General features: G+C 40.3%; 1 protein-coding gene across 3 annotated transcripts in view; it reads right to left on the bottom strand.

Moving 5' to 3' along the window:
• PDZRN4 (PDZ domain containing ring finger 4) overlaps positions 1-27,536 on the bottom strand; it is a 228,837-nt gene that overhangs the window by 31,972 nt on the left and 169,329 nt on the right. For all 3 annotated transcript variants that reach the window (XM_054275741.1, XM_054275734.1, XM_054275750.1), the window contains 2 exons: positions 7,715-7,968; positions 6,021-6,123 (listed from right to left, as the gene is read on the bottom strand). In XM_054275741.1, coding sequence (XP_054131716.1) covers positions 6,021-6,123; positions 7,715-7,968 — 357 coding nt within the window. The remainder of the gene's footprint in view (positions 1-6,020; positions 6,124-7,714; positions 7,969-27,536) is intronic.

The following is a 27,536-nucleotide window of genomic DNA, read 5'->3' as shown; positions in this document are numbered from 1 at the left end:
TGTGCACAGAAGCTGTTTCCATAAAAACCTGTTTGTTCAGGTGCTAGCAATTGAGGAGGAGTTCCAGTTGTGTTGCTGCAAGCTCCTGTAATGCTCACACAGGGGTGTTTGCAGACTACCAGAGCTCTGGAGGGAGCTGTTACAGGCTATCAGCTCACTAATCCTCATGTTAAAAAGGCCCTAAATATGTATTCACAAGATAGACAGATCTATTTGTTTTATTGTTTAAGTAATCCATGTGTTGAAAAGATCTTAAATAGGAATTCACCAGGCAGGCAGGTCTCTCCTGGACTATTACAGCAATGGTGGGCTGTTCACTGAGAATGAATGTCACTGAGACCACTCTTCAGTGGCCCATGAGAGCCTCAACCCATAAATACTTACAGGTGTTCAAGTAACTTTATTCAGAGAAACAGCCTCACTCAGACTGCTAATCTGAAATTACTCCTTTATTTCTAAGGAAAAAATGCCAATAAAAATCAATCTCTTCAAAAGTGTAATGTCACAGAACTGATAAATTTGAATTTGCTCCTGAAATACCTTCCCTCATCACAACGGGATGAGTATTACTGGAAGAGGGAACCAGTGTGCTCTACTGCACTGTATCTACTGGAATGCTCAGATACAGCAGAAGAAATAAGAAGACCAGGGTAAAAGTTTCCCCTATGCAACTTTGTTCGGTGGAAAGATGTTTAAACAAAGACTTATGGCCAATTCCAAAAGGTTTCTAGTTCATCTCTATTCTAGACCCATTTTTAGTTGTTTGTGAAAACAGCTGGCAGCATCTGATCCAGAAATGCTCAGGTCAATATGAAACCTTAGGAATTTCAGCAGGTTTGGATCAGACCAATAGTAAATTTGATGGACTAATCTAAATTTACAGTTAACAGATTTATGAGTGCAAATACTTATCAAAACATTTAAATGAATGGCTGTGCATAACCATAAATTAGCATTTGCATTCAACATTTATTTCCGTATTCTGATGGAAAAATCTGTCCCTTGGGTCTACAAATCAGAACATGATCTTAAGAGTAATAATTTTTGCCCTGAAGTATTAGCCAACCCTCAGAGCACTATGCACTGCTGTGCTCAGGAGGAGGATGATGCAGTACAGCAACTTGCATATGAACATTCTAATTTCCAGAAGTCCTATTTTCTATAGGATGGGAAGAATCCACACAGCATGTGCGTAGTTTCCAGCTCCAAGTGGGAAAAGTATCACATGGTTTTTTCTCAAAATGTTTTTTTTTCTCACATGGTTTTTACTCAAAATACCATGCTCTTTCCTCCAAGAACTCTTATCCTTTCATTGCCTGGACACAAAAGGCTCCATAAAACATGACCACAGAAAGATTTTACCTGCACATGATTCATATGGCTCTCTGCATGCTTACTGATATGCACAAAAAACTAACTGAGCAAAAAAGTAACATAAAGCTGCTCAATGGTTTTTAAGTGAAGAGCATCAGAATACCTCATAATTTCATATAAGGTCAACTCTATCCTAAGCAACTTTTCAGAGGTACTGGTCTCAAAACTGTCCCAATCTATCAGGCCCAGCATTGGTGTGCATTAGAACTAAAGTCATCAGACACAGATGGGCTAACACAATGGCTGCCATTCTCCCTTTTTCACTCTGAAATGTTTCCCTCCTGATATGATGGACTGTTGATATAATTTTCCAGGCTCCTGAAAGCTGAAACAATCACTTGTGCCTAGAAATGAAAATAATCAGAGCTAGAAAGTATTTTAGGCAATTATTCTGGTTTCCTTTGTGCATCCACATTGACTAACACCCAACTTTCCTCCAAAAAACAACACCTCAATGTTGACAGCAAATTTAAGTATAGTCTTCCTCAGATATGCAACAACAGAAAATGCAAACCACTTCTATTCCTTCTCAGGGATGTCTGCTTTTGCTGTTTGGAAGAAGCATTCCACTGGAAATCCTCAGCTTTTCCTATCTGAGATATATGAGGTTTTAAAAGCTGTAATCCCCCAGCAGAAAGCAATCACCTCCCATTCTGCTTTTGCTCAAAAGCCACTTCAGTACACACATGGTATGAAGGTCTCTGCCTGTGGATAAGGACCTGGTGACTAAACAGCACTACCAGCTTGTGCCTGCTTGTAACATCTTATTTTCTTGTCTCATTAGACTTGATTGCACAAGACAGATATCAGTTATACTTTCTTTTGACCAGCTCTGTCTTTACAACATTCTTTGTTGGTTATCTTTTTTCTACCTATTTTCGTAACAGTCCCACCATTTCAATGACTCTGTCCCCTTGATTTCTGTATTACTGTTAATGCTCTGAAACAAGTATACAAAGTTTCCCTCTCCTGGATAGTAGGTTTAGAAATATTATTAAGTGTGCACCATTAGCTTACTTATTTCTCCCTAGTACCTGTAGCCTCTATTCTTACAAGGACAAATTTTAGAGCAAAGTTTAACACAGATTTACTGAGGACTGTGATGTTTTTAGTCATTTCACCTCATTGGAACCAGCAAGTGGGATCTATAATCTAAACTCACTTGTCCAGCAGCAGAAAGCCACTCAAAGTCAGGCTGGGTGGGTTTGTTCTGAAAGGCTCTCTTTCAGTGATATTGATTACAAGTCCAATGGAGCACTTACACATCAGTCCATTCCTGCTTCTTAAAAGTCCTCATGAGTATCTGGCTATGCAAGAATTGCAAATCTTTTGATGCCTTTCTGCCAACACTGACTGATGTGGGCTCTGCCTTACCATCTACCAGCAATTCAGATTTCTTTTAGGACAATTTTTGCAGTAACAACACAAGAATGCTCAAGCTGGCAGATGAAAATCCCCCAGCTTCATCATCTTCCCGGCCATTTGTTTAAAGTATGGTACTGTATGGAGCCTAATGAGCCTCCCTGGCAGTGCATCCTTCCAAGACAATTGGCTCAAACTTGAGTTCATTGCAGTGTGACAATCTGACCACAGCCCATGGGGTTTTTCTAGCTTACAGCTGCAGTAGAAGACTCTTATGAGTGTCTAATCCTACCACTGCAAGTATAAGTCCTTATCCCCAGTGCTGGCCATTATATATGATCCTCCTCTTGGGCTCTTAGGGTGGTAGCTCAGGTACTTAAACACTAGCACATATTTGTGAGCAAGAACCAAAGTGATCAGAGTTTTACAGGACATTTCTTTTCTTGAAAAACATTTTTGTTTCCAGCACCCCCTTTGCTAATCATCTTATTTCCTTACTTCCTAATGTGGTTGCATATTTTGTGTTTCTGTCTCAGAACTGATGCGTTCTTCATTTACAAACCATTTCTAGGCAATAATGAGGTGTTGTTGTAGTTCTTTTTCTGCTCACTATCTTGTTTCAATTCCTTTCTGAAATCTCCATGTTTGGATTTTAATCCATTTAAAATTTTTGCCATGGAGACCTGTGAGCTACTTGTCTCCATCCTTTTGTACAATGGGAAAATTAATGTGCATTTTGGAAACAGAACCATGTTCTTGACAGCAGACCAGTTTTTGGCTGTGAGTGATTAGCTAAAGTTCAACCAGAAAGTTGTCACAAATGAAAAAACAACTATAAAATCAAGGAACACTGATAAAATCATCCTTCTAAATAAAGCACAGTAAAACCAATAAACCTCTTTCCCCTAAACACAGGAAAAATCAATCAATGTGAGATAGAGAACACTCTGTGGCTCTTCCATCCAGCCTGCAGACTGAGGTGTGGCATGAGCAGGGCTTCTGCACCCTTCTCCATGCTGCTTTCACCCTAAGATGGTGGATATGATGTGTTAAAAATCTAGAAACAAAGCAACACACTTTTGAGACAATTTAATACAGGAAGTAATATAAAAGCTGCTCTTTAATTGGAGAGCTCCAAAGGAAAGAGAGGAAAAATGCCCACATCACCTAGGGCGAATACAGTTTTGTAAGTTTAGCATTGGAGCATAGCCTCTACTCCACCCCTGTCCTGCTGCTTCTCCCCAGGACCGCCAACAGGAGCTGGGAATTTCTTTTTGACTCTGAGACTCTTTTTTGGGATGGAGATGTATAACTCTGAGCACAATGCTCTCAGTTTTTCCAGATCCCTGGTTATGGCAAGGGAGCTTAATAAGCTCTTACAGGGACCTGAAATAGCAAATAATACACCCAGTGAGTAACCTAAACCATAATATTGCCATATGGGCTTAAACTTTGGGAATATCTTTAATGCTTAGAGCTCTGCTAATTAAAGGCTGTGAGATATTCTTGTTCCTCCTAAAACCGCACATATTTAGTAGAAAACATTCTTCTCAAAGGAGTCTAGACAGTTTCTTTCCATTTTAAATTTCACATCAAACACTTTATTTCAGTCACTCAGTGAATATGCCTCAGGCAACTGAATCACAGCTAACAGCAAATTAATGACTATGATGTTGTGATTAGCAGAGAACACAGACAACTGAGAACCTGTCCAAACATTTACTGTAGTCACAGTATTTATGCCAGCCATTATTAGGGATAAATATTGGCCACAAAGAGGACTTGATTCCACCAGGTAGACCCTTTAAAAATTGTCACTGATAGTCATATATAAATGTTGAAAATTATTTTTATTTTACCATTAAAAAAATTCTAGATGCTTACATTACTAATTAAATTACATACTACCAGAAAAAAATAGTTTCTATTACATTTCAGGAACAAGCATCATGAACAAACACACTTGACAGAGAAATTTAATATTGTATTACACAGGGGGAGCCAAAATAAAACTTAAAGTCTGAGACTCTGATGCTGTGAGACCCTACACCAAAATCCAACTGGGAAGAAATAATCATTTCACTTATCCATAGCAATGATTTTTTGAGGAGTTCAAATAAAAGTTTGCTTGTTCTGATGAGATCCACTGAGCAGACGTTATTTGATTTTCCAGATTCCCCTGTCTGCTGGAAGAGCAATGGGCTGAATGTGCAGTTGAGCATCTTAGATGCTAAAGACACAATAAAAGTGAACTCACTGAGTATTTGCCAAGGCTTTTGCCTTTCATTTAATTTCCAAATGCCATCCAGTTATATGAAACCTTTAAAAGGGTTCCTTAAAGTAGAGCAAACAGGAGGGTGGGAAGTTTTTAACCTTGTATTAAAGATTTTAAATTATTTATAATCATTCTTATTTAAAACACAGTAACTTGAACTTATGAAAAGACTCAGCACTTTAATAATAAAAAGAACCATCTGCTTCTTGTGCCTGTTCCTATAAATATTTTGTTACTAGATGACAGTGGAAAACATGAAAAGCTAATGACTGACTGACAAGTAGATTATTTAGATATTGAAATGAAAATCTAATGAAGAGCAACATCACTAATCATATGTTATCATTTTGGGAAGCTTCACATAATGATTTTCCAGTGACTCAGAAACACATCCACCCTTGTCACCAGACAGTGCAATACATTAGCAGCAAAGGGAGATTTGTGGTACAGAGCACAATCTCTTGTAATTGCAATACTTACAATGTCAAATATCAAAGAGCAAGTAATAAAAACTATATTCATTGTCCAATCTGAAGCATGATCTTAAAAACACTCAAGCGCACACCCAAATATCTAGAAGGCGGATTTCTAACGCATGAAATACAAGGACAATTGATTCTTAAAAGTAGAGGCAGGAGGAGGAAAGCAATAAAGCTTCCAGTAACCATTTGTGGAAAGGCCTGCTTTAAAGTGTTAAATCTACTAAAGAGAAGCATTTGAGTTACAGCCTCCACTGCAGAAAGACAGAACATGTTAAACAAGCCTCCTAGACTTGTATGTAGTCACCCACTGCAGAATTCTGCTTTCAAATTTCACATCTTTAGCCTAACCCTAGCCTATCTCCAGTAAATCCTGTGACATCACACAGGTATAACACAAAACTGCCTTTTGTGATGATTTTTAAGAAGTATTCCCACTCTTCTTTTTCTCAGAGGAGCCTGCTATCAGCTGTGTAAATGTCATATCTGTAATAACAGAAAGAGAGGGTGAAGTGTGCCCATGATCTTACCTCATACTCAAAGTCCTCTGCTCTATCTGCATCAGCAGGCAGGCTGGAAAGATACTCATTGCCTTCATAAAATTCATGCTCCACTGGGTGAAGAGAATGGCAGCTATGTGGAACAAAGCAGTACAATAACAATAGATGAGAAAATATGGGTTTTTTAAATTAAAAGGTCCCACCTCACCCCCCTCCACTGTCACTTCCTCCCCCTGCTGCCAACCCAGTCTCACTTCATAGTTTTCTCATCTCAGAAATGCTTGTCTGAATGGCTGGACACCCTGAAAGAACCAAGTACCTGAAAGAGCCAGTACCAAGAAGCAGCACAGGCTGTTTTCCCTGAAAAGCTCATGCTCTGGTTGAGTTCATTTTGCTGGATTCATCTTTAGGCATATTTACACAGGGTGATTTCTTATAAGAATCTGGTTTGAACCAAACTGCTTCACTGTGACATTTTGGATTTCTTACACCCATAAAGGTGCAAAACTCCAGATTCAGGTGCTGTGTCATGGCTGGGGGCAACTCACTAATTATCTGGTCATAGTCTTAATCTACAGGCCATATCAGGCTCACACACTGCTCAAGAATTTATGTAAAATAACTTGCATTATCCTATTGTGTTGAAGTGGTAACAACATGGTGAAGTGCACTTGAGCAACTGCACAATTACAAATGTCAGTATACTGTACTGTTAAATGAGTTTGGAACACAAAGAATGAGGTCTTTACAACATCTTTAGACCCAAGGCTGGATCCCAACAATGTAGCATCCACAGTGTGTTGTGTTTGTTAAGGTGGATCTATTTTAGCAGAGGCTGAAAACTCTTCCCCATTCTGAGGGCACAGGAACTTCAATCACAGTAGCCCAGAAATACCCAGTAAAAACTCAGAAATACATGTATCCTGTTCCTTGCTGTGCAGCAGTCAGCAGTAAGCCAAATCCATCTAGCCCAGATTTTCTAAAAATGGACCTACATCAAAGTTAAAAGTGTCAAGTTCTGCATTAGCATCAATTCTACAAACCCACAAAACATGCCAGCAAATCAGTGAAAAGGCTCTAAGGCTACAATATTTTTTGGCAGGCTACAGGGGGTCTGTAGGGTCATCTGAGGTCACCCACAACATGATGTTATTTATGAGGTGGGGTTATAAGAGGAAGAACCCTACACCCTATTTATGTATAAGCACCACCTGCTGGTGTTTGCATCCAATTCAGTTCCAAAGAGAGATAATTTAATTAATATATTTTGCCATATGACAGATGAAATGGTACTTTTTCATATCTATATTTTTGGAATTGTTTTGCTTTTGATAAGACGAACTTTATATTAAACCACTTGTTTCCTTGATTTGTTTTTGTAAAAAAAATTGGAAGAAAAGAAAACAAGACAAGCTATTTCTAGGTCTGAAGAAGCCTTTTTGGTACTTTGGAACACAGAAGTGTTTTTCTTCTTGACTAGGGCTTAGCTTTGGATGAACAGATACATAAATACAAAGTAAACATGTCTAAGATTCCTCCCTGTAGCCCTAATCTACAGGCAGAGTTTAGGAAAGCTGTCACTGAAGCCTGTATGGGATAGTGGTTATCAATAACATTTATTATTTATTTAAAGTGTTCCTGAGACTTTTTCAGGAGAAGACTAAAAGGTCATCCCTGTAATGCCTCAATCCCGCAGGTAAACAGCAGAAAAAGATAAACCATACCTATCTGAAAGCAGGAAAGGGCAGATATCTGGAACTGGTGGTGTGGAAGGCCTTAGCTTGGCCAGAGCCATGATGTGCTCAAAAGTGATGTCAGTCTGAGTGCTGGCATCCATGAGCCGAACATCCTGAGCGCCGCTGTGAGCCTTGGCAGCTGGGGCTCGTCGTAACACCTGAACCACGATGGGCTCCTTGGCATTGCGGAAAGCTTCCACGGCCTCCTCGTGAGTGGCCTTGGACAGGTCCTTCCCGTTGACCTAGGGAAAACAGGGAACACAGCCAGGGTGAGAGAAAAGGCAGCATAAAAACATGGGTGTAAAACATAGGGGGATGAATTATTGGTGCAGCGCATCAAGCCCCTGATGACATCAAGCATATTTTGGTATCCATGCAAGAGGGAATATACAGCTGGGAGGAGAAATAAGGTCTTTAATCTTTCCCAGAAATTAGAAACGGTTTGAACTCTTCCATAACTGTCCCACCCAATGGAATCCAAACACAGCAAAAAAACCCCAATATTTAGAGAGTAATTTAAATTATTTCCTCTTATCCTACTTTATTAACTTTGTAAAATACAGCTAAAATAGGAGGGGTGCCTTTAATTTTGAATTTCAGGATTTTCTGTGGTATGCAATTGTTTTAAAGGATTTCTGGCATAGCACTGTTATTAATGCAGATGTCAATAAACATGTCTCTGATGTCTAAAAAGAAACAAGGCCAATTTTCAATGTTTTGTCACTTATCTGCTATGGCCATTATACAACCATTAAGACCACAGATAGGAAGATTGAACTAGCACAGTCAGCTGCTGGTCTTTCAAGGAAAGAGAACTAACTCAATAAATAATTTGCTATGAACAGACAAATAATCAACCAGAGAAAATTACATTGCAAATGTAGCATAGCTTGGCAAAACTAAAAGACTGTGCCAAGGTTTCTCTCTGCTACAGGCAAAGCAGCAAATTCCTCCTGGTCTAGATGAGGCCTAAAATAATGTAACTGCAAGGTTTGATTATAATAAATTTATACAAATTCAGGTGCTTAGGGCAAGATTTGCAAGCATCAGCCCACTACAAAATGCGAAGGGTAATTGCTCAATGGCAGTCAGCAGCTAAGCCCTTGAACACAGGGCTGTGCAATATCCTTACAGAGAAAATACTATTCCACTGGTTCCAGAGCAGTGGGACCCCTGTTGACTGCTACACAGGACCTAACTGTTGTGAGCTACTGTGGAAATGAGATGATCCTGTGCTGGGGTAGAAAGGCAGGGTTTTCTAGTAAGAAATGTGACTACCTGAGGGCACCAAAACCTGCTTAAAATTTATATTCCCAGGAAAACTTCTACACTGCCACCAAATCAGAAATAGGAGTCTGCCCCAAGGTCATGCTCAAATTACCTTCTTTGTATAGACAATGTGTCATAAAACTTCATAAAACTTAATGAACCCTCCCCAGAAATGGGACAGACCCATAAATTACTTTTCCACAATGTTTGCAAATAGCGGTGGAAATGAAAATTTCTTTGTCACATCACTCCTTCATTCAAGAAATTCTTAGAAATTTCTTGTCAAAAAGGACAAAGGTAAACAGGAACAAAGTCAGCAAACTCAAAAGAGCCTCAGTAACTCAGCAGCCTCCAGCAACATTTTGAAGAAACTTGTGCAACCATAGTCCTATCATATTTATGTGCATGGCTAGCATACTGCTTACCATTAATTTCAAGTATATATCCATTCAGTACATTTCCAGAGTATGTGCACAAGGTAGCATCATCTTTCCTCTGGCTTAATTTCCAAAGAATCAGCCCTTTCACGCCCATGTCACTCAGGAGGACGTGCCAAATAAATGTAATGTGATGTAACCACCAATGTAAAGGTCAGCTGATCTTTCTAGCTGGACCTGATGCAGTGATGAGAAGCCTACAAATTTTGAACACATTTCTGTACATATAAAAGCTCAAAACTCTTTATGCTGAGTGCCTGGGGCACCCAAAAGTACCACACCACTGCAGCCTAGACTGTGACCAGGTAATTCAAAAGGCAGCTAGGCTGGTCACCTAAGCTCAATGCATATCTCTGGTCTGTCTGATAACTGAAGCAAAAAAAGTAAGATTTAACGTTATAGTTTTATCATTTAGACTATCATCCACAAAATCATAACTAATTATAATATAATTTACGTCGGAAAATATCAGTTGTATCTAAGAGGAAAAGCCAGAGCTGTCAAATAAAAAAATAAGTTATAAGAAAATCAAAGAAATTTCTCCCAGAAGAGAACTTCTGCAAACCCTCCCTGCACAAGTGACACTGCCAGGGTGCTCAGACTCAGCGCCATCTAATGGAGGCAATTCGAGATAAAGCTTCAAGCCTGGGTCTTGCTGACACTCTTCAGTCTCTGCTTCATTCTTGTTTCTAACTCACATCCTATCAAGGTCACAGTTTTTCAGTGTCTGTGATTTTTGTAAAAAGAGTGGCCTATTAGGCTGTCTGAGGGACGCTCTTACCTAAGGCCCTAAGAATAGAAAAATTACTTTCCTGGCTCCCCAGTCCCTTTCAATACTTTTCCAGCTTCAGACAACTATATGGTGTTTCTCCTAAAAGTACATGTTTGGGAATAAACACCACAGAGCAATGTATCAATTCTTTTCCTCTATTCAAGTATAAAACACACAATCCTTCTGTATCCCAGTTGAGCCATGAGGGTATTGGCACAAGATAACCATTTTATCACAGATCCACATCAACAATCTAAAAGACATTTGGATAGCATACAAACCCCCTTTTTTTTTTTTGAAAAGCAGAAGCTCTGTCTATTCACATCAGTCAACACTTATCACTTATTCTGAGGAAATAGACATAAATTCACAATAATGTCATTTACATGCAAATTTTATTTCTAAAGAATAATAATATTTTAAAATCACATGAATGTGAAAAATCACAAAAGATACACATTTTCATTTATCCTGGGAACCTATGTCTGACCTCTATTTTCATTTAAATGCCTATTTAATTTGATGACTTTAAACACATTCTCTCCTTTATTTGGTTTCTTATGAAACACAAGCACAGTGGACCCAATATTTGTTTAAATTGTCACCTGAAGTTCATCAACACACTCTGTCGATCTGCACAGAGGTCACATAATTTACAAATGCCTCCTTTTTCAGAAGAAAATCTATAGCTGAATTACTCTATGCTGGCAGCTGTCCTGCCCACTTGGGGCGGAGGAGAATTTTTTAAAACCCTGAAGCCAGTACTACATATGGGGTTGGAAGCACTTTCCCCGCAGGTTCTTTAAGGATCTTCTTCCTGCATTATCCCCCAACTTAACTCTCACATACAGTTACCCTGGGAGTTAAAGACAGCTGAGCACTTATTTACAACAAGCCATTTACAGGTTCTTAGTGGACGATTAAATAAATTCCTCGCCTCTGAAAGGTTACTTTCAGTGGAATCCAGGGTACTATTTTAAGTGGATAGAGAAATCAGTCACTTTTAACAGTCAACACAAAGACAAGGGAATACATTTGTTGTAGCAGATGGGCTAATTAATCCACAAGCTAGTTGTGAATGTTAAGTAAAGAATATATCTTTTCTCATGTAAACCATCCTCCTGCCCTCTCTGATTAAGCTTTTGTTTAATGAAAGCTCTCTCCCCCATCCCCGGCTATTGGACACACTGCAAAGTCTGGGCCACTTGTCAACATCTCCCCCAGAGTAACTAGTGGCCACTGCCTGGATCCTTGCCATCCCCTTTGGATTCTTGCTCTAAACCCAGCCACATGCAAAACTTCATCAGCATCAGAAAATAAACAAGGAAATGGGTTTTGTCTTCCATGCAAACATCAACTGACATTGGCCAACTGCCACTTCTAATGCCAGCACCAGCGCACACAGGCTGTTCCCACACAGGGAGGTGGGCAGCAGAGAAGGACAGGACTAAATAACAAAGCAGTGACTATGAGATATGTAGAAAAATGGTTGTTAAGTTATCTTAATGTTATGAGTGCTAAAGAAAAGGTGAAGGAAAATCAGTCCTTCAATGAAGACTCCTTCCAGGATTTAAGTGCCTGTGACTGAAAATTTAAACTGCCTTGTCTGTCTTCTAACACTTTTCTGCTCTTGATCTTGATTTAATGCTGGGCAGAATTTTTGAAACAAAAGAGCCAGAAGTGTAAATGTTTTCAGTAGTCTTTACTTTTTCCATATTAACAGAAAAAGGAAAATAGCAGAAAAAAGGGGAAAAAAGGAAAAAGTATGTATAGTCATGTGAATCACAAAATCATGAGCAGCTCATGAGATAACCTCCTACCCTCAGCAAATATCTGGCATATGCAAGTTTAAATTTAAGATCACCTCTGCTGAAGTAAAATCCTTTGAGACACTTCATTTATTCAGTAGAGGCAATGGGAAGAATAACTGAAGTGTTCTGCAAGAGCAGAGATGTCTAGACACACAGCTTTCCTAGCTAAATGACAGAGATGCTGTCTGACATGATGATGGAGTTCACACAAGGCTCACTTGTGTCCTAGGAGATTTCAACACCCATGCAGAAGATGCCCCTGACCTGACAGGTGCTAAATCTGCTCTCATCACAGCAGTCTCCTCACCTTCAGTCTCTCACCCTAAATACATCCAGGCCACCATTCCCTGGGTGCATCCTTGGACAGCAGACTGGCACAAAGATCAAACACCATCCTTAAGTTTGACCAGTCCTTCTTTAGGACAGGAATTTGAGCTCTTCCTAACTGCAGGCAACAGAGAAAAAAGAACAAAACCATCTCAGCTTCCTTCCAGATTTACAGCTTTTGGCATACAGAAACTCTAGAAAACTTCTACTGCTGAGGGCCAACAGCTGCGAGGCTCCCTGGGCAGGACAGGTTGGCACTGCACATGTCACAGTGCCAGCCTGTCAGCTGCTCCCAGTGACACCCGTGCTGCAGAGGACACTGAGTCTTCTGCTAACACTCGTGTGATAGCTCATCTACAGAAAGGGCATTTGACACACTGACATTTTAGGTTACAGTTTAGTACTAAGCCGCATTTCTTCAGCAAGTTAATCTGAAAGACAGCAAATTCAGCCATTATCCAATACCACTATCTCAGTCAGAGTTCATGCAAGCTCAGTAAAGGGACAACTTCTATTATGCTGGTTAATGACATTTTCTCTTCCTTGGCCAGGTGAGTTAAGCGATTCTTGTTCCAATTTGATCCTTTGCTGCCCTGACGTGAAATCTTGTCATCTTTCCTAAAAGCCTCACAAGCTGCTGAACATGCAGGTTCTGGCTGCTTCCCTCAAGCTGAACCACAGGCTTATAACAAGAATTACATCTCTATTACCTGTAGAGCTGAGGTTTGTGCTGTTTGATAGCTGGTTTGTATAGTTGGTTCAATGATACTGGATAGGCTCAGGCAACAGCCAGTACTGCAGCCTTCCGTGCATCTCTGTGTGTAACCAGAGTAACACCACCTCTATTTCCCAGTAATTAGCAGGAATCTACTGTGGCTGAAAAGCCAGTGGGTAAGTCTTTATCTGAGCAAGACAAAATGAAGGTTACAAAAACTGGGAAAACATAAAAATGTACCTATTTCCACTCTGTAAAATTTCCTCTCAGAGCGAGACAACCCAGTGACTTCTAGGCAATTTTGATAATTTAAACAGCAATTGCCAGAAGAAAAGCACCCTCCTTTCAACTGACCTCAAGATGATGCTTCATTTTGTCAGAGTTGTTCACTGAGATCAGTGCATCCGAGGGCAGGTCTGACAGCTAGAATTTCTCTCTATGATGGACAGACATGACGTATTTTGGAAAGACCCCAGCAAAAAGCTGGACACTGCCTGGAAGTATTGCCTAACTAGATGTCCCAGGGAATTCAGAAGATTTTCAAACTGGAATGGAAAAAATTGTCCCAGGCAGATGTACAGAGAATGGACAAATAGTCCTCATCACATCTGCAGTTAATACAGCAAACTAGTGAGCAAGGTAACTAATACCTTGTGCTTGTGAAACTTTGGTTCTCCAACAAATAGAAACTCAGTATCCTTTTTCTTTGTGATTTTGCCTTCTCTACTCAGTCACCTCTAAATAAAACAAAAGCACTGCTAGAAGCATCTCCCAAAATTGTGTGCAGAATCATGCTCCATGTTTTGAAAAAACATTCAAGTCTGTTGTAAGCAAAGCAATCATTGAAGATCCCCCCAACTTTGGGAGGAGGTTTTGGGGTTTTAAATCCCAAACCTATCGACTGCCTAAATGCATTTATGGTATGGAGTATAAGAAATTGATTGTGTTTTAGGTGTGTGCCTACAGCCTGCTTCTAGCTGGCTGGGTGAGGTACAGTGATCATTCAGTATAAAGGCCTTTGAGCATTTCAATCTCCCCGACACAGCAAGGGACATTTCCATTCCTAAAGACTGTTTGTGGTTCTGGGCCCTCACCTTGGGACATCTCTTAAAAACGACTTGGATGCTACAATTCTCATCTCTAGGATAACTATCACTGCTCCAACAAGTTTTTAATCATTACTTAGCAGCTTTAATTTGTAGCCAAAATGCAAACTTAATTTCTGCACTTCATAATATGAGGCTTGGCAGTCGGTGCAACTGGAGACTATTTCCTCCAAATCATCACTGTCTTTTAGAACAATGCACATCTCACAAAGATCCTTTCAAGTCCTTTAATGCTGATGTCCAACAACATCAGAACAGCTCAGAAAGTTCAGCTCAAAAAGTACAAGAGCTCAGAAAAGATTCATTTAAAAAATTGTGAACATAACAATTACCTGCAATTCTCTTGGTTTGTGTTATCTGCATTTGCCTTGTGAGTGAAATGAAGTCACCAAATTAAATTAAAGAATTACTGCATTAGTTTCAGAGTGAGCTGCTTGGAGACAACTGCTGGTAGACAAGTATTTGTGATCAACTGCTGTTGTCTTTTTCCAACTCCCTTAATCTACCCAGCAGACCTGTGATTAGCTGCAATCACCATCTTTCTTGCATGCTCTGCCAGTTTGTATTCCCAGCCTCATTCTTCCTTCCCTTGCTTTGCTGCCTCTGCTCTCTCTCTTAGTCTGTTGGCTCTTCTCACTCTGCCTTTTTCTTTCAGGGCAGGCCCTTCTTTACTCAGTAGGACTCTCACGCCTGCTGATTCCGAAACCTTCCATCTTTCCTTTCCTGAACTCTTCTCTACAAAGACCTCCCACTGCCCTCTCACTGAACCTGTCCCCTCCCCACAGGCTGGGAACTTGTCATCCTCCCAGGGTGACAGCTGGAAAGCTGAGCACTCATGAGGTCTGCCTTCACCAGCCCCTCCTGGTACCAACACGAATGCTCAGCTCACCCAGATGGTAATGTTGCAAGGCTGGGGTATATTTACTATGCAAATTGCTTTTAATATTGACAAACAGTTTTTTTGATGATATTAAGATTCTGCCTGAGGGCAATAAAGACTAAACTAGCTGTGGCATGCATAAAATACATGCGTTACTTCTTGATATAATTAGGACATCATTCATTACATTAATCATTGCAAACTTTTTCTGTTTGGGGATAGGACATCGAATAAATCTCTCAAGAGATCTACCACATGCAGTAATCCTTTGATGATGGGAAAAATACAATCAAAGGCCAGCCTGCATGCTCAGAACAAACATTTTTTATCTCTAAGCCTTTGCACTGAATGCTATAGTCTTCTGTGAACTTCATGGTGTCTCTGCTCCACCACAAGCTCACTCTCCAATTTCTCTTACAAGATATGTACTTTTCTCAGAGAAGAGGCTCTTCAAAAGGTAACTGCCATTAAAGTTTCAGGAGACTAAATTAATGACATTCTTTAATCATCTGCAGTTCCCAAAGAATAATGGAAGAGGCTAAATGGCAGATTTTAGGACTCTAAATAACATGTAGTCACTTTTTTCCTTTTAGGGAGTCATACTACACATTTCACTAACAGAAAAAAACCCCAGTCACGGCTGGCATCGCCACATGAATGTTACACTTATCACTGTCATAACAATTCATCCACACACAGACGACTGAAACTCCTGGTCTCCTCTGAACCGAGTAGTTTAAAAAGATAGATGGCTGCCTTCTGGCTAATTGTGGGAGTTCTTTCATTACTATAAAAAGACTTATTATATCTCAAGTGACTTTATAAGCAGTGAATAATGAGTCTTAAAGTCTTTGGAAAAGACTCCGCTGATCAAATGCTGGGATAACTTATGGGCACAGTGACCTTTTCCTCAGTAAGATACTTCAAACTGCTGCTGTTGGCCCATTATTAAAACTCCCCATTTAAGGCATGCAGTTAAGCCCAAGGCACACTTTATTATTTTTTTTTAATTTTAAAATTCAATTTAAGGTAGCACAGCAAGACCTGTATCTCTCCCAGCGTGGAGGACTAACTCCTGGCCGCTCCAGCTGTGCAGGAGCAGGACAGACGGCTGTGGAAGTGCAGGCAGCTGGCTGGGTCTCACCACCCTGCTTCTGACAGCACTGCTGGCACCAGGAGCCTGCATCCCATGTGCCACAGCGCTCCTCACCCTTGCCAGGGAGCTCCTTCCAGCCAGCATGTTCACCAGCAAGCACCAGTACACTGGGCCAGCTCCTGTGTCCCTGCAGGGAGGAGCAGCCCATCGCCTCCAGCTGACCTGGAGAGCTGAGCTTGGCCCGGCCAGGAGGGTGCTCTGAGAGCCAGCACTGCACACTGCAAAACTGCAGAGACATGAAACCCAACATCACAGCCCTGAGCCTGGTCTCCATGCTGGCTGATACCCTGGTCAGTTCCTGGGCTCTGCCACACATCTAGCACAACCCAATGCCCCACTGGGGTGCCACACACATGAGGTGCTAAGGTTAGAGTGACCCCTAAACACACCTGCACTCGCTTTTTTAATGAAGGTACTACAGACTATCTCTGTTTTAATATTCATTTCTTACTGAGCATTTGTTTTAATTTTATCTAGAAGAAACAGAAAAGGTTCCTCCTCTTTGGAAGCAAAATTTGCAGAGTCTCTTTCATTATTTTCTCATTCTTCTCTTGTGCTGTCTTGAAACGAATCTGACACTGTTGTTCTCCATTGATTTTCATGGCTTTACTCCAGAACAAGCATATTGGTAAATCTTTTTGGCATAACAGTACTTTCAAAAATTCATTCCAACGTTTTACAGGACTAAATATTTAAAAAATAATTTAGACAAGCTCACATGTATTTAGATTTTCTCAGTCATATGGGCTGACAAAACAACAGATACATTAACTTCATCCTGCCTCTGGAACATGGCAACTTCCTAGACCTCTTTTTCAAAGATGAAAATGAATTCAGAGAAACAACTCACTTGATAAAACAATGCAAGTAATGGGGCCTTACCTGCTATTCAAAAGTTCATCAGATGCTTTTGTACCAGAAAGTTCCCCATAGCTTTTAGGAAGGCTTAGCAATAATTTTTATTGAACATCGAGAAAGCAGCTGTAAACTTGTAGGTACACACAATGAACACAAAAGAAACTACGTGCAGAGGCATTGAAAAGGAATCTGATGAAACATAATTGTGACTGTTTCTTTCCTTTTGTTTCTCTCTCTCCTACTTTGATCCTCTTTTAAAGACTATTTATTCATGTAGGATTACTTCAGTTTTCTACTGAGTGATGAGGGCTTGCTGTGCTGACACAGAAATATTTTAAGTTGCTTCTTCCTAAAGTTTATTTGTTGCATTCCTTCTTAGCAGAAAAAAAATTGTAAAGGATGTGAATATTAGTACCAGCTTAATTCTATCTTATTTAGACAGCACCATGACTGCGTACACATTTTCTGTACTAAGAGCTGCAGCTCCTTTCCTGCTAAAAATCAATTACAGCTGCTATTTCTGTCCCTGTGTTTCCAACTCTATTCCTCCTTCTGAAGCCTTGTTCCTTCCTCTCTCCCTATTTCTGCCTTCCTTCACCACTTCCTTCCTGTGTTTTATTCCAGTTGCCTCTTTGGCTTCCCTCCCATATTTTTCACTCGCTCCTTTGACTCCCTTTATTTTCTGGGATTTGGTCTCCGCAGTGTTAAAAGCAGCAGCAACTGCTCCTGTATGGCTTTAGTATTTAACACCTGCAAAGGGAATCTCTCCCTGAATGAAGTCTACAGGATGCCCCTTCCTACAGGCTTTAGGAGAGAATGAAGTAGCTGACTCATTTCTCCAATGGACTCTCAAAAAATCAGCAAGGGCATTTTCTGAGGAACTTTATGCAATGCTCATCAATTTTCTTTTCCCAGGCAATTCCAGGTGTATTGCAAGGATATCAGAGCTGCCATTCCAGCTCTCCACGGCACATCAAGGCTGTTAAGGCTCAAATGGCTGAAAAATACTGCTGGTAGCCAAGGCTGTGCTGCTGACTGGTCACCGAATATGTTGCACCATTGCCTTGCAATATCACAAATATCACTGGAATACAAACAGATTTTGAAGAATCTCTTGTGTTAACTCTTCAGGAAAAAAGCTGGCCTTTGGACACATGTGGGCAGTTCTTGTTGCTTTCAATTGCCATGCACCCACATCAGATGGTAAAGTTTAGCACACAGAGCAGAAAAGACCTTTAATTATCAGGAACAGACTAATTCTTTCTGCTCAAGAAACAGAATTTTACTCTAATATGAAATGAAATTATCTGAGGCTTTTGATTATCTGAAAAGCAGCACAAGTAACTTAATTAAAGCACCGAAAAGAATATTGCAACCTACTATACTTATGTATTTGAAAAAAAACTTCCTAGGGGAGGACTGTCTTTGGTTGTATAGTACCAAGCACCACAGAGCCCCAGAGTAAGTAGAGCCTTCTAGATATTGCTGTAGTAAAAATAATGATTATACATCTGTGCTGAGAATTTAGACAATGAATTATAAGGGGACATGAATTAAAATAGACATGCTTTAAAATAAAGTTTATGGCCTAGACAATGAAAATACTTTAATCATGGCACACTGGGGGATATCAAGACAAGGGCAGTGGCATCTTTGTTTTGTCTCAGGAAGAAAGTACTTTTAAAAATGAGCCTTTCTTTTTGCAGTTTATATAGCATTTAATATCATAAAAAGATAGATACCACTGAAAGAAGAAATAGGACCCCTTACTTTTTAGATTATATATCAGAAAAGATGTGCTAGGTGCACATGAATTCCTCATAGCAATATACAGATTATATACAGAGGATAATTTATAAAGGGAGATATAAATTCTGTATGTGCTTATAATAGAATTATTATGAGTAGACTATCTAGGAATGCTTTTAGTACGTTATAAAAGTGTTTCTAAAAACAAACTTCCTGACAAAATGAAGACAATTCACCAAAATCAACAACATTGAAATGCTTCTCAGCTGAACTTCTTAACTAAATCTCACAGATTTTCAGATGTCATATTTGTCATCTTACCCTGACCCCGGCATTGAAGTGTTTGTTTACACTAACTTTGGGAACTTTCTTCAGCAGGAGGCAAGGAACTGTGGTAAAATAAGAAATACCCATGCTGTGCACAAGCATGGACTAGCAGAGGAGTGGCTGATGAGCAGCCCAGCTGAAGGGACCTGGGCATGCTGACAGCAGGCTCAGTGTGGGTCAGCATTGTGCCAAGAGGGCAAACCCCATCCTGGGGTGCCTCAAACACAGCATCACCAGCCTGTCAAGGGTCGGGATTATCCTGCTGTATTCAGAGCTGGTGCAGCCTCACCTGGGTACCTGTGTGAAGTTCTGGGACCCAGCATTTGAAAAGGATGTGAAGGTACTTGCATGTGTTGCAGGATGGCAACAAAGGTGGTGAAAGTGCTGGAAGAAATGTGCTATGAGAAGCAGTTTTGGAGAAAAGGAGGATGAGTGCCAACCTCATTGCTCTCTACAGCTCCCTGAGAAGGGGAAGTGGACAGGGCAGAGTTCATCTCCCTCATATGCAGTGGCAGGACACATGGCAATCGTGCAAAGCTGCACCACGGGAGGTTTCTTTCCTGTGATGGTGGTCAGACACAGGAACAGGCTTCCTAAAGAGGTGTGGCATGCCTCATTCCTGTCCACATTTAGGAAACATTTGAGGAATGCCCTTAACAACATGCTTAAATTTTTGGTCAGCCCTGAAGCAGTCAGGCAGCTGGGCTAGATGATCATAGTAGGTCCCTTCCAACTCTAAAATTTTTATTCTATTCTAGTCTATTCTCACAGAAACCAAAAAAATGATGTTGCAACATCACAGCTGGTAAAATTTTTGTTCTTTAAATAGGAGACAGGCAGGGAGCAGCATAAGCTTGCAACTGGATCGATAAATTGTAGTGAAGTGCAAATTTAAACAAGTCCTGTGTGTTCTAACAGCTCAGATGTACTTGGATTCAAAGGCTTCTTCTTGGCTTATTTGTTGAAAAGGTTATGTTTTAGAATGGCTCAGTTGACGAAAAGTGTATTTTCCCCCTTAAATTTAAAGTCAAGTGGGCTCCTATTTCAAAACCCACATCATGTAGGACTTGAGAGCAGCTCCCTTGTTACTGCTGATAGATATATTCTTTAAGAAAACCATGTTTCTTTAAACTTTCATGGTAAGCTGGCTTTACAAGCTAGTAAAGCAAAATATCATAGCACAAAGTTATTGGTGAAAAGAACCGCATCTGCAAAGCAGAGACTTCCAAAAAATTGAGAAATGTCTGAAGCCAAAATGGCAGGGCAAAATTTAAACAAACCTTCCCCACCTAAGGAGAGGCAGACAGGCATAAACCATTCCCAGCAATCAATTCTGCTATTTGAATTCATCCTGACACTTGTTGGGCTCGGTTGCTGATGTGGAACCATGGCAGAAAGGCCAGGCCACCGGGGAAATTTGGCCAGCCTCCACATCTGAGAGTGAACCACCCGACTGCAGGTCTCCAACCCTTCTATTGCTTTTCTTTGTGTTCCAAGCATAAACTGCTTTGTCCACTGTGTTTCAGGTCTGCCACAATAAAGAAAATTCTTCGTTCACTGTTCATATAAGAGATGGGAAATACTGGAAAGGTAAGGTTGCTTTTCAGGCAGACAGTTTAAAAATAAACCTGTCAAGTTAATATTCATGATTCTGTTTCTCACTCTGGCTACTTTGCAGTTAATTATTGATATTGTTAGACAACAAAGAAAACATCTGAGAAAAGGAACTGCAGGTTTCTAATTTGTGAAGATTCTGTGAAAATTCAATATTTACATACATTGCAGACAAATCTGCTCTTAATGGAGATTCTCAGAGATTTTTGTGTGAAAGAATTTGCATACTGGCCCTGAGTGCCTTCATTAATACCAAACAGAAATATCATCACACTCTTGAGTTGTTAGTGCCTAAGTCTCACCAAATCACAGTTAAGGTAGCCAGTGCTCACAGATATTCAGAACATACATTTTTTTCCCCGCTCCTACCCCTCCAAACCCTAGCCTTAGAACAACCCAGAAACTGTGAGGTCAGGTACCCAGCCATGCAATCTTGATCTCCAGCTTCCCCCTGCAGACGTCTCAGTCAGTGGGAATAAGCTGCAGGGCAGCCATCACATCCTGTACATCGCACGGCTCTCCTGAGCGAGAGGGATTACCTGGAGCAGATTGTGGTGCTGTGATCTCAGAGGGCAGTGCCATCCCATCTGACATCCTCACGCATGATCAGCAGCCAAGGTGCACAGGTACCAAAAGTTATTGGTGTCCTCATTTCACCCTGAATTACTTGGGTAGGAGGAGGCACAGGCTCCCTCAAGGCCTGTCAGCAGGAGATGCATGTGGTCCATGGGGCAAGCCAAGAGCCACTGTGCCCAACAGGTTGGAAGCAAACTCAAAAGGTGCTTTTGGAGCTGCCATCAAAGCTTTGCAGGTAAGCAGACATGTCTCCCCATTAGGTCTATGCTTCTATTCCAGGCCCAGGACAGTTAGACTCCTTAAAAATTTAAGTCAACTAATAGAACACAATACTTTCCCTCTCCCTTAAAAAAATGAGGACAGTATGGATAGGGAGCAGTAGCAGCTGCATATTGACACATTAGCCTAACAAATAAGTTATTTGCCTAGAAACTGGAAAAAAGGAACTCAGCATAACTGTATGAAATCACACCTTTCACTCTGTAAGACAGTCTTTCCATCAGGTTACTGAACATTCTGAAATGTAAGAAATTACACATTGCTTTCTGAAGCTTTAATTTAAAATATAATCTAACCATATCTATCTATAATATAATCTATTATCAAATAAGGCTGGGTTTAAGGAGTTAAGTATGTGGTTAGATGGAGGTTACTCTTCTGAAATGCTTACACCATCCCAGTCCAATAGGTACAACAGCTATGTTTTGAAATCTCCCAGCAGTGGAACAAACTGGAGAAATAATGGGTCTAGTCTGAGCCTCTTTATTCTCCTTACTGCACTCTGATTACTGTACTTCCATAAAACATGGCATGTCTCATCCTCATTATGGCATGTCTCTTTTTTTCTCCACCTTCTTGCTTCACCATTTAGCCTTCTCCCCTCCTCCTCTCCTTTCTCCCCCCAGGTTCCCACGTAAACCTCCCAGTCCTGCTGAAGCCATCTGTATTTTAAAAGACATTAAGCATGCCATTAGGAATTGGCAGGTGAAGTTTGCTGATATTTCCACAAATGTCACCAATAAAAGCATTAAGTAAGATCACTGCAAAGACAAACTCTTCTGGAGTCCCAGCAGTAACCTCTCCTCAGCCTTTCAATTTCCCTTTTAGCACTACATGTAGTTAGATATACCTGCAGAGTCAGCTCCAGGTCCTCCTTCCACCCACTTAGATCTAAGTGCTTCTCTTCCAATTTAGCTAGTATTTTTCTTTATAGTATCAGATCAGATATTTTTGTTTATCTTAGTCCAGATAAAGAGGACCTACCACAGACTCTTCATCAAGATAAGGCATTTGCTAATCAAAAAGACTATCACGTTAGCCTGGCTTTGCAACCTGCTTAGTCTGTGATTCATTATGCTGCACTTACCCTTTGCCTTCCCTAAGTGCAATCATCCTTTTCTTCAAATTGTACTTTAACACCTTCACACTGTGTATTCTGAACCTAAAGACTGGCAAATCCCACAATGATCCTAAGCACAGGTATACAATTTAATTTTATTCCATGAACTCCTCCATGCTGGACTAGATTAACAAATCTTCCTATTTGTCCTTGCTACTGCTCTCTCAACACTTGAGAATCTCTTGCCTCATAGTTTTGCCAGCATAACTACTTCTGGAGGTTACCCTAAAAATTGAATCACTGAAAGATCCTGCTTTGAAAATCATCCCTATTAAAATGTTAGTGTTATTTATCTAAACAGACAATTGCCTTCTCCTTCCACATTATTCATGTTTCCCTCAAATCCTCTCTCCTACCCCTTCACTCTTCAGGTGCTTTTCCCACACACTCAAAACATGTACCTGTGCAAATCTTTCTGAGAGGTTTTAAACCTTTCTGCTTGACACATATTGTAACTCCCCAAAAGGTTGAAAATCTTCAGACTGTTCAGACTGTGATAAAATGACTGCTTTCCTGCACACAAGGCACAGGGAATATGCAGTAGAGCCAGCCAGGTCCTCAGGTTGAAAAGGAGGACAGGAATGGCTCTTTAGTACTAAATAACTCACATTTGTGTGAATATGCTTTCAATAAATGACATTACCTCGGTTTTGGAGGTCTCTTAAAGGAAAAAAAAAAACAGATATGAAAATAAAATCAGTGAAAGACAGGGAGAGAACAATTCAAAATGCCAAAAAATTATAAAGATTTACTATTATGGCATTTGTTAATCCAGGGAGAACACCTCTATTAAGAGATAGCAATATTCAGGGTGTTGTAAACCTATTTCCCAGGATGAGGTCTGATTTATAGTCTTGGACAGAAATTATTCTTCTCATGTCTTACAAAAACAGAAAAAATCTTTCACTCAGCATGGTTTCAAGCTACACAAGTACCACACAGCGGAGACTCTGCTGCCTCTTGATGCCTTCTGTGTTGGTGTAAGTTAGTTCAAAGATGGCTTTATTTTTTAGAGTGATATTTTACAGGCTGTTAATCCAGAAAGTGGATTATTGCCTTTGGGTATTTTGTGAAAAAATAAAATAGAAATCAATTGGGGTATTTCATTTATTATAGCTGTTGCTGTGCATGGGCAATCATTTTTTTTCTCCCATAATATATTAGTCTTCTCTGCACTAGAACTTCCTGAAGCAGCCTCACTAACATAGTTCACTCTAACCCCCTTAGAGCCTGTCCTGTCAATTATCTGTGAATTTAGAAAGACTTACACAAAAGATCATAATGAACTGGGTTTGAAAGAGTCTGTAAAGGTGTAAGGTACTGAATACTGAAGTTTAGAACAGCTATGGTGGAGATATGTCTTGTGCCAGGTCTTGCAGACAACAAATGCTTTTTCATTTAAAAGTTATGTTAAAAAAGGTGGAAGCAAAGCTGTGAATTGGATGAGGCAGAACTGGGAATGTCTGAGTTCTGCCTTTAGCACTGTTGTACAGTGTTAACCTTGCTTAACTGTATTTTAATCCTTCGCTGTATTTTAAATTTCTCCCTGCCTGCTGTTATGCTGAAGATAGTTGACTTCTACTCTGACTTCAGTAATAAATGGTTTATTTTTTTTTTAAATCTAGAATATAATTCTTTTTCCATATTTGCAGACAACCATCCCCAAACATGATGTATGCTTCTTGCATCACACCTCAGAAATGCAGTGTGACTGAGTTCATGTTTGCAAAGCACTTCTGAACCACAAAAAAGAGCTCATTCACAAAGGAAATTGTAATAAGAACAGATGTCAAAATTTGATAACAGCTGCAGCAACAGCACAACACAAAACCAGGCAAAAGTCATGACTGATATCTGACCCTCATTCATGTATCTCCAAATGCCACCAGTGTTCAAGACTGGTACCAAGAGGGGAATCACAGGAGTGTTAGGAGAAATAGGACAGTCCTTGTGCCAGCATATCTGGATTTCCAATCTATTTGACAGCTGAAGGACTCCATTTAAGGTCTGCACTTTAGCTGGCAGATGCAGATGTAAATGGCTTGCAGGTAGGGCTCCTGGAAAATGTGATGACTGCAAAGAACAGCTCCCACTGCGAGCCCTGGGCCTGGCTCCATCCAGCTCTGGCACATTGCTTGGCAGCAGGCTGGCACCAACACCAGATCTGCCCTCAGGTTTCTGCCTCTCAGCTTCAGGAACACAGTGGATACAGGCACAGTTAACCACAAAACTGGGGTCTCTGTGTACAGCTGGGTCAGGACACTGCTACACTGGATTGCTTTTAACTTGTGACGTGTAGCATATGCCAGTTTGTGCCTGGAGTCTGTTCTTTGTCAGATGGCATGAGAGAGGCTTTTAAACCACCATTCACAGGATGTTTGACACATTCAGAAATTCCCTTCTGTGTCAAAATAGTAAAGTGGAGAAGTCCTCAGGAAAAATAGAAAAAACTAGAATATATGTAGTTGTATACACTGATTAGCCCCCTGGAATGCACATTTAACAAGGATGGTGAATGCAAAATTAATCTTAAGTTTAAAAAAAAAAAAGTTTTGTGAAAAAACACTAGAGGGTTATTTGATAGGAGGCCAGAGTATTGTTGCCTGAAGTAGAATGATATTTACAGACCAAAATGTGCAAAACTGGAACATTGTTTTTATCAAGTACAAATTAAGCTAATGTACCATTAAGAGCTAGAGGCTCATATACGTTAAAATCATGAGGTTAGGACACAGACTGTGCTATGACAAACTAACTGTGCAGATATGATAGGGATGATCCAGCATCCAGCTAGGACCTTGGAAAACAGCTTGCTGCTTCTCCTGTGGCATATTTAGGATGAGCCTTTGGAATACTAATATTACTCCAAGCCAAGATACTCTTTCATTTTTGTGAAAAGAACTAACAGTTGGTAAAAAGAACAAAAAGATATGGAGCCTAATGAGAGGTGAGGCACTACTTCTGGAGTCAGTATATAGAATTTTGTTATGATGAACAGTTCTTCCCTAAGGCAGATCTTGTATTCCTAACCTTGTAGCAGCTTCTTGAAGCCACAGAGAGGAATTGGAGGAATCTTAAAGCCATAGAGAAGGAAAAAGAAGGATTAAGATGGAAAAGAAACTTATATCCCAGAATCATAAACTCAGCTTTAGTCAGACAACATGGAGATTGTCTTTACACTGTTTTTCTCCACTTGCAGCTACAAAATAAAATTTTCTTCCATGCTGACTTTGCCTACCTCCCTTGTAATATCTCTCTGATCTTTTTGATAATAGATATTTTCAGTATTAAAAAATCACTTGCAACTTTGCCCCATCTCATTACTGGGAAGCCACAGGAAAAACAGACAAAGAAAAAACCAACTGAGAATTAAAATAAACTATGAACATCAAAGCAAAAGACTGTTAACTGTGGCTCACACACCTTGTGAAAAGTGAGCACACCCACCTGAGGCTCATGGCCTGATACAATGGCTGGAATGGCAACCAGGAACAGACAACCTGAGGAGACCCTCCAGGCCCTGGAGGGCTGAGGCCTCTGTGGGACCTGCTCTAACCACAGGGCTATGAGGTAGTGTGCTCTGGGCAGCTCTGCTGCCACCAGAGGAAAAGGACAAATGGCTGGTGAGTGACATGAGAGGAGCAAAGTGAGAGACACCACTCTGAGCAAAGTGCCCTTGGATGTGTGTGCTCTAATTCCCTCCTGGCTCACCACCAGGACCTGTGGGGCTGCCTTTCCTGTCTCTGGAATGACAGGTGCTCCAGCTAGTGACAATGCAGCCCTGACCCAACACCAGGCTTCCTTTGTTTAACTTATCCCTACTGTGACATAAAGGGTCTGTGACCCCCCTGCATGACCAAGCAAAAGCATGGAATTGCCAAAAATCACAGGCTTTTCTACTTTAAAGGACAAGCTGCCCCCTCTAATGAATGTTTCACCATCTATAAATTAACCCCTCAAAGATTTTTGCTGAGAGTTCAGCAGGAATGAGAAAGAGCAATTTCAAGAATACTGATGGCAGACAGAAAAACAAACCCTGTGGATTTTTGGAGGAGCTCTTTGCTTTCTCAGTACCACTGGAAAACTCAGCCCTAACTTTTTTCATAAATCATGGAAGAAAACATAGCCCCAAGCCACCTCCTAGCCACACAACAGTCAGCTCAACAAAACAGGACTGGGATGCAAACTGCCAGACAGCACAGAGAGATTCCCAAGCTTTTGAGGACAGCCAACAAGAGCCTGTACCTCTAAAAACAAAGACAAGCTGCACACTGAAAAGCAAACACTTCCATCTCTGTAAGTCTCTGCTGCTGCTTTTTTTACCATGTGTCGTTGCTATGCTGTTTTCCACGTTTGCTTCATCAAAACAATTATCATCTGCAGCCTTTCGAAATTATTTTCCAAAGATAAAACAATTATGTCAAGGACAAGTAAAAGCTCTTCACTGTTCCATATCTGCACAAATTACCTTGTATTTCAGATGATTTTATGTACATTTAATCACTACAGATTAATTAGATGGCATACAGCAACCAGCAAAACTGAAGAGCTAACTTCAGTTTAAGTACACATGCAGCTAACTTGTGGCTTTTTAGAACAATTTTAATTAAAAGTTCTAGAAAAACCATCCAGCTGAAAATATTGGGAGCTTTGGGATGGGCTTAGCATAGCTAATAATTTTATATTTAATCAAAGCAGCCTTTGGCTGTAATCATAATCTATTTTCCTCTGGTAATAAATAGAGTAATTCTGTGAAACAGAATACATAATTTGCTGAGTTTCATTCGTACAGAAGATCCATGCAGAAAAGAGAT

Source organism: Melozone crissalis, unplaced genomic scaffold (genome assembly GCF_028551555.1).
Source record: "Melozone crissalis strain CALT ecotype California unplaced genomic scaffold, PUWL_Pcris_2 ptg000004l_1, whole genome shotgun sequence".
Taxonomy (NCBI): domain Eukaryota; kingdom Metazoa; phylum Chordata; class Aves; order Passeriformes; family Passerellidae; genus Melozone; species Melozone crissalis.
This window is presented reverse-complemented; position numbering and strand designations above follow the sequence as displayed.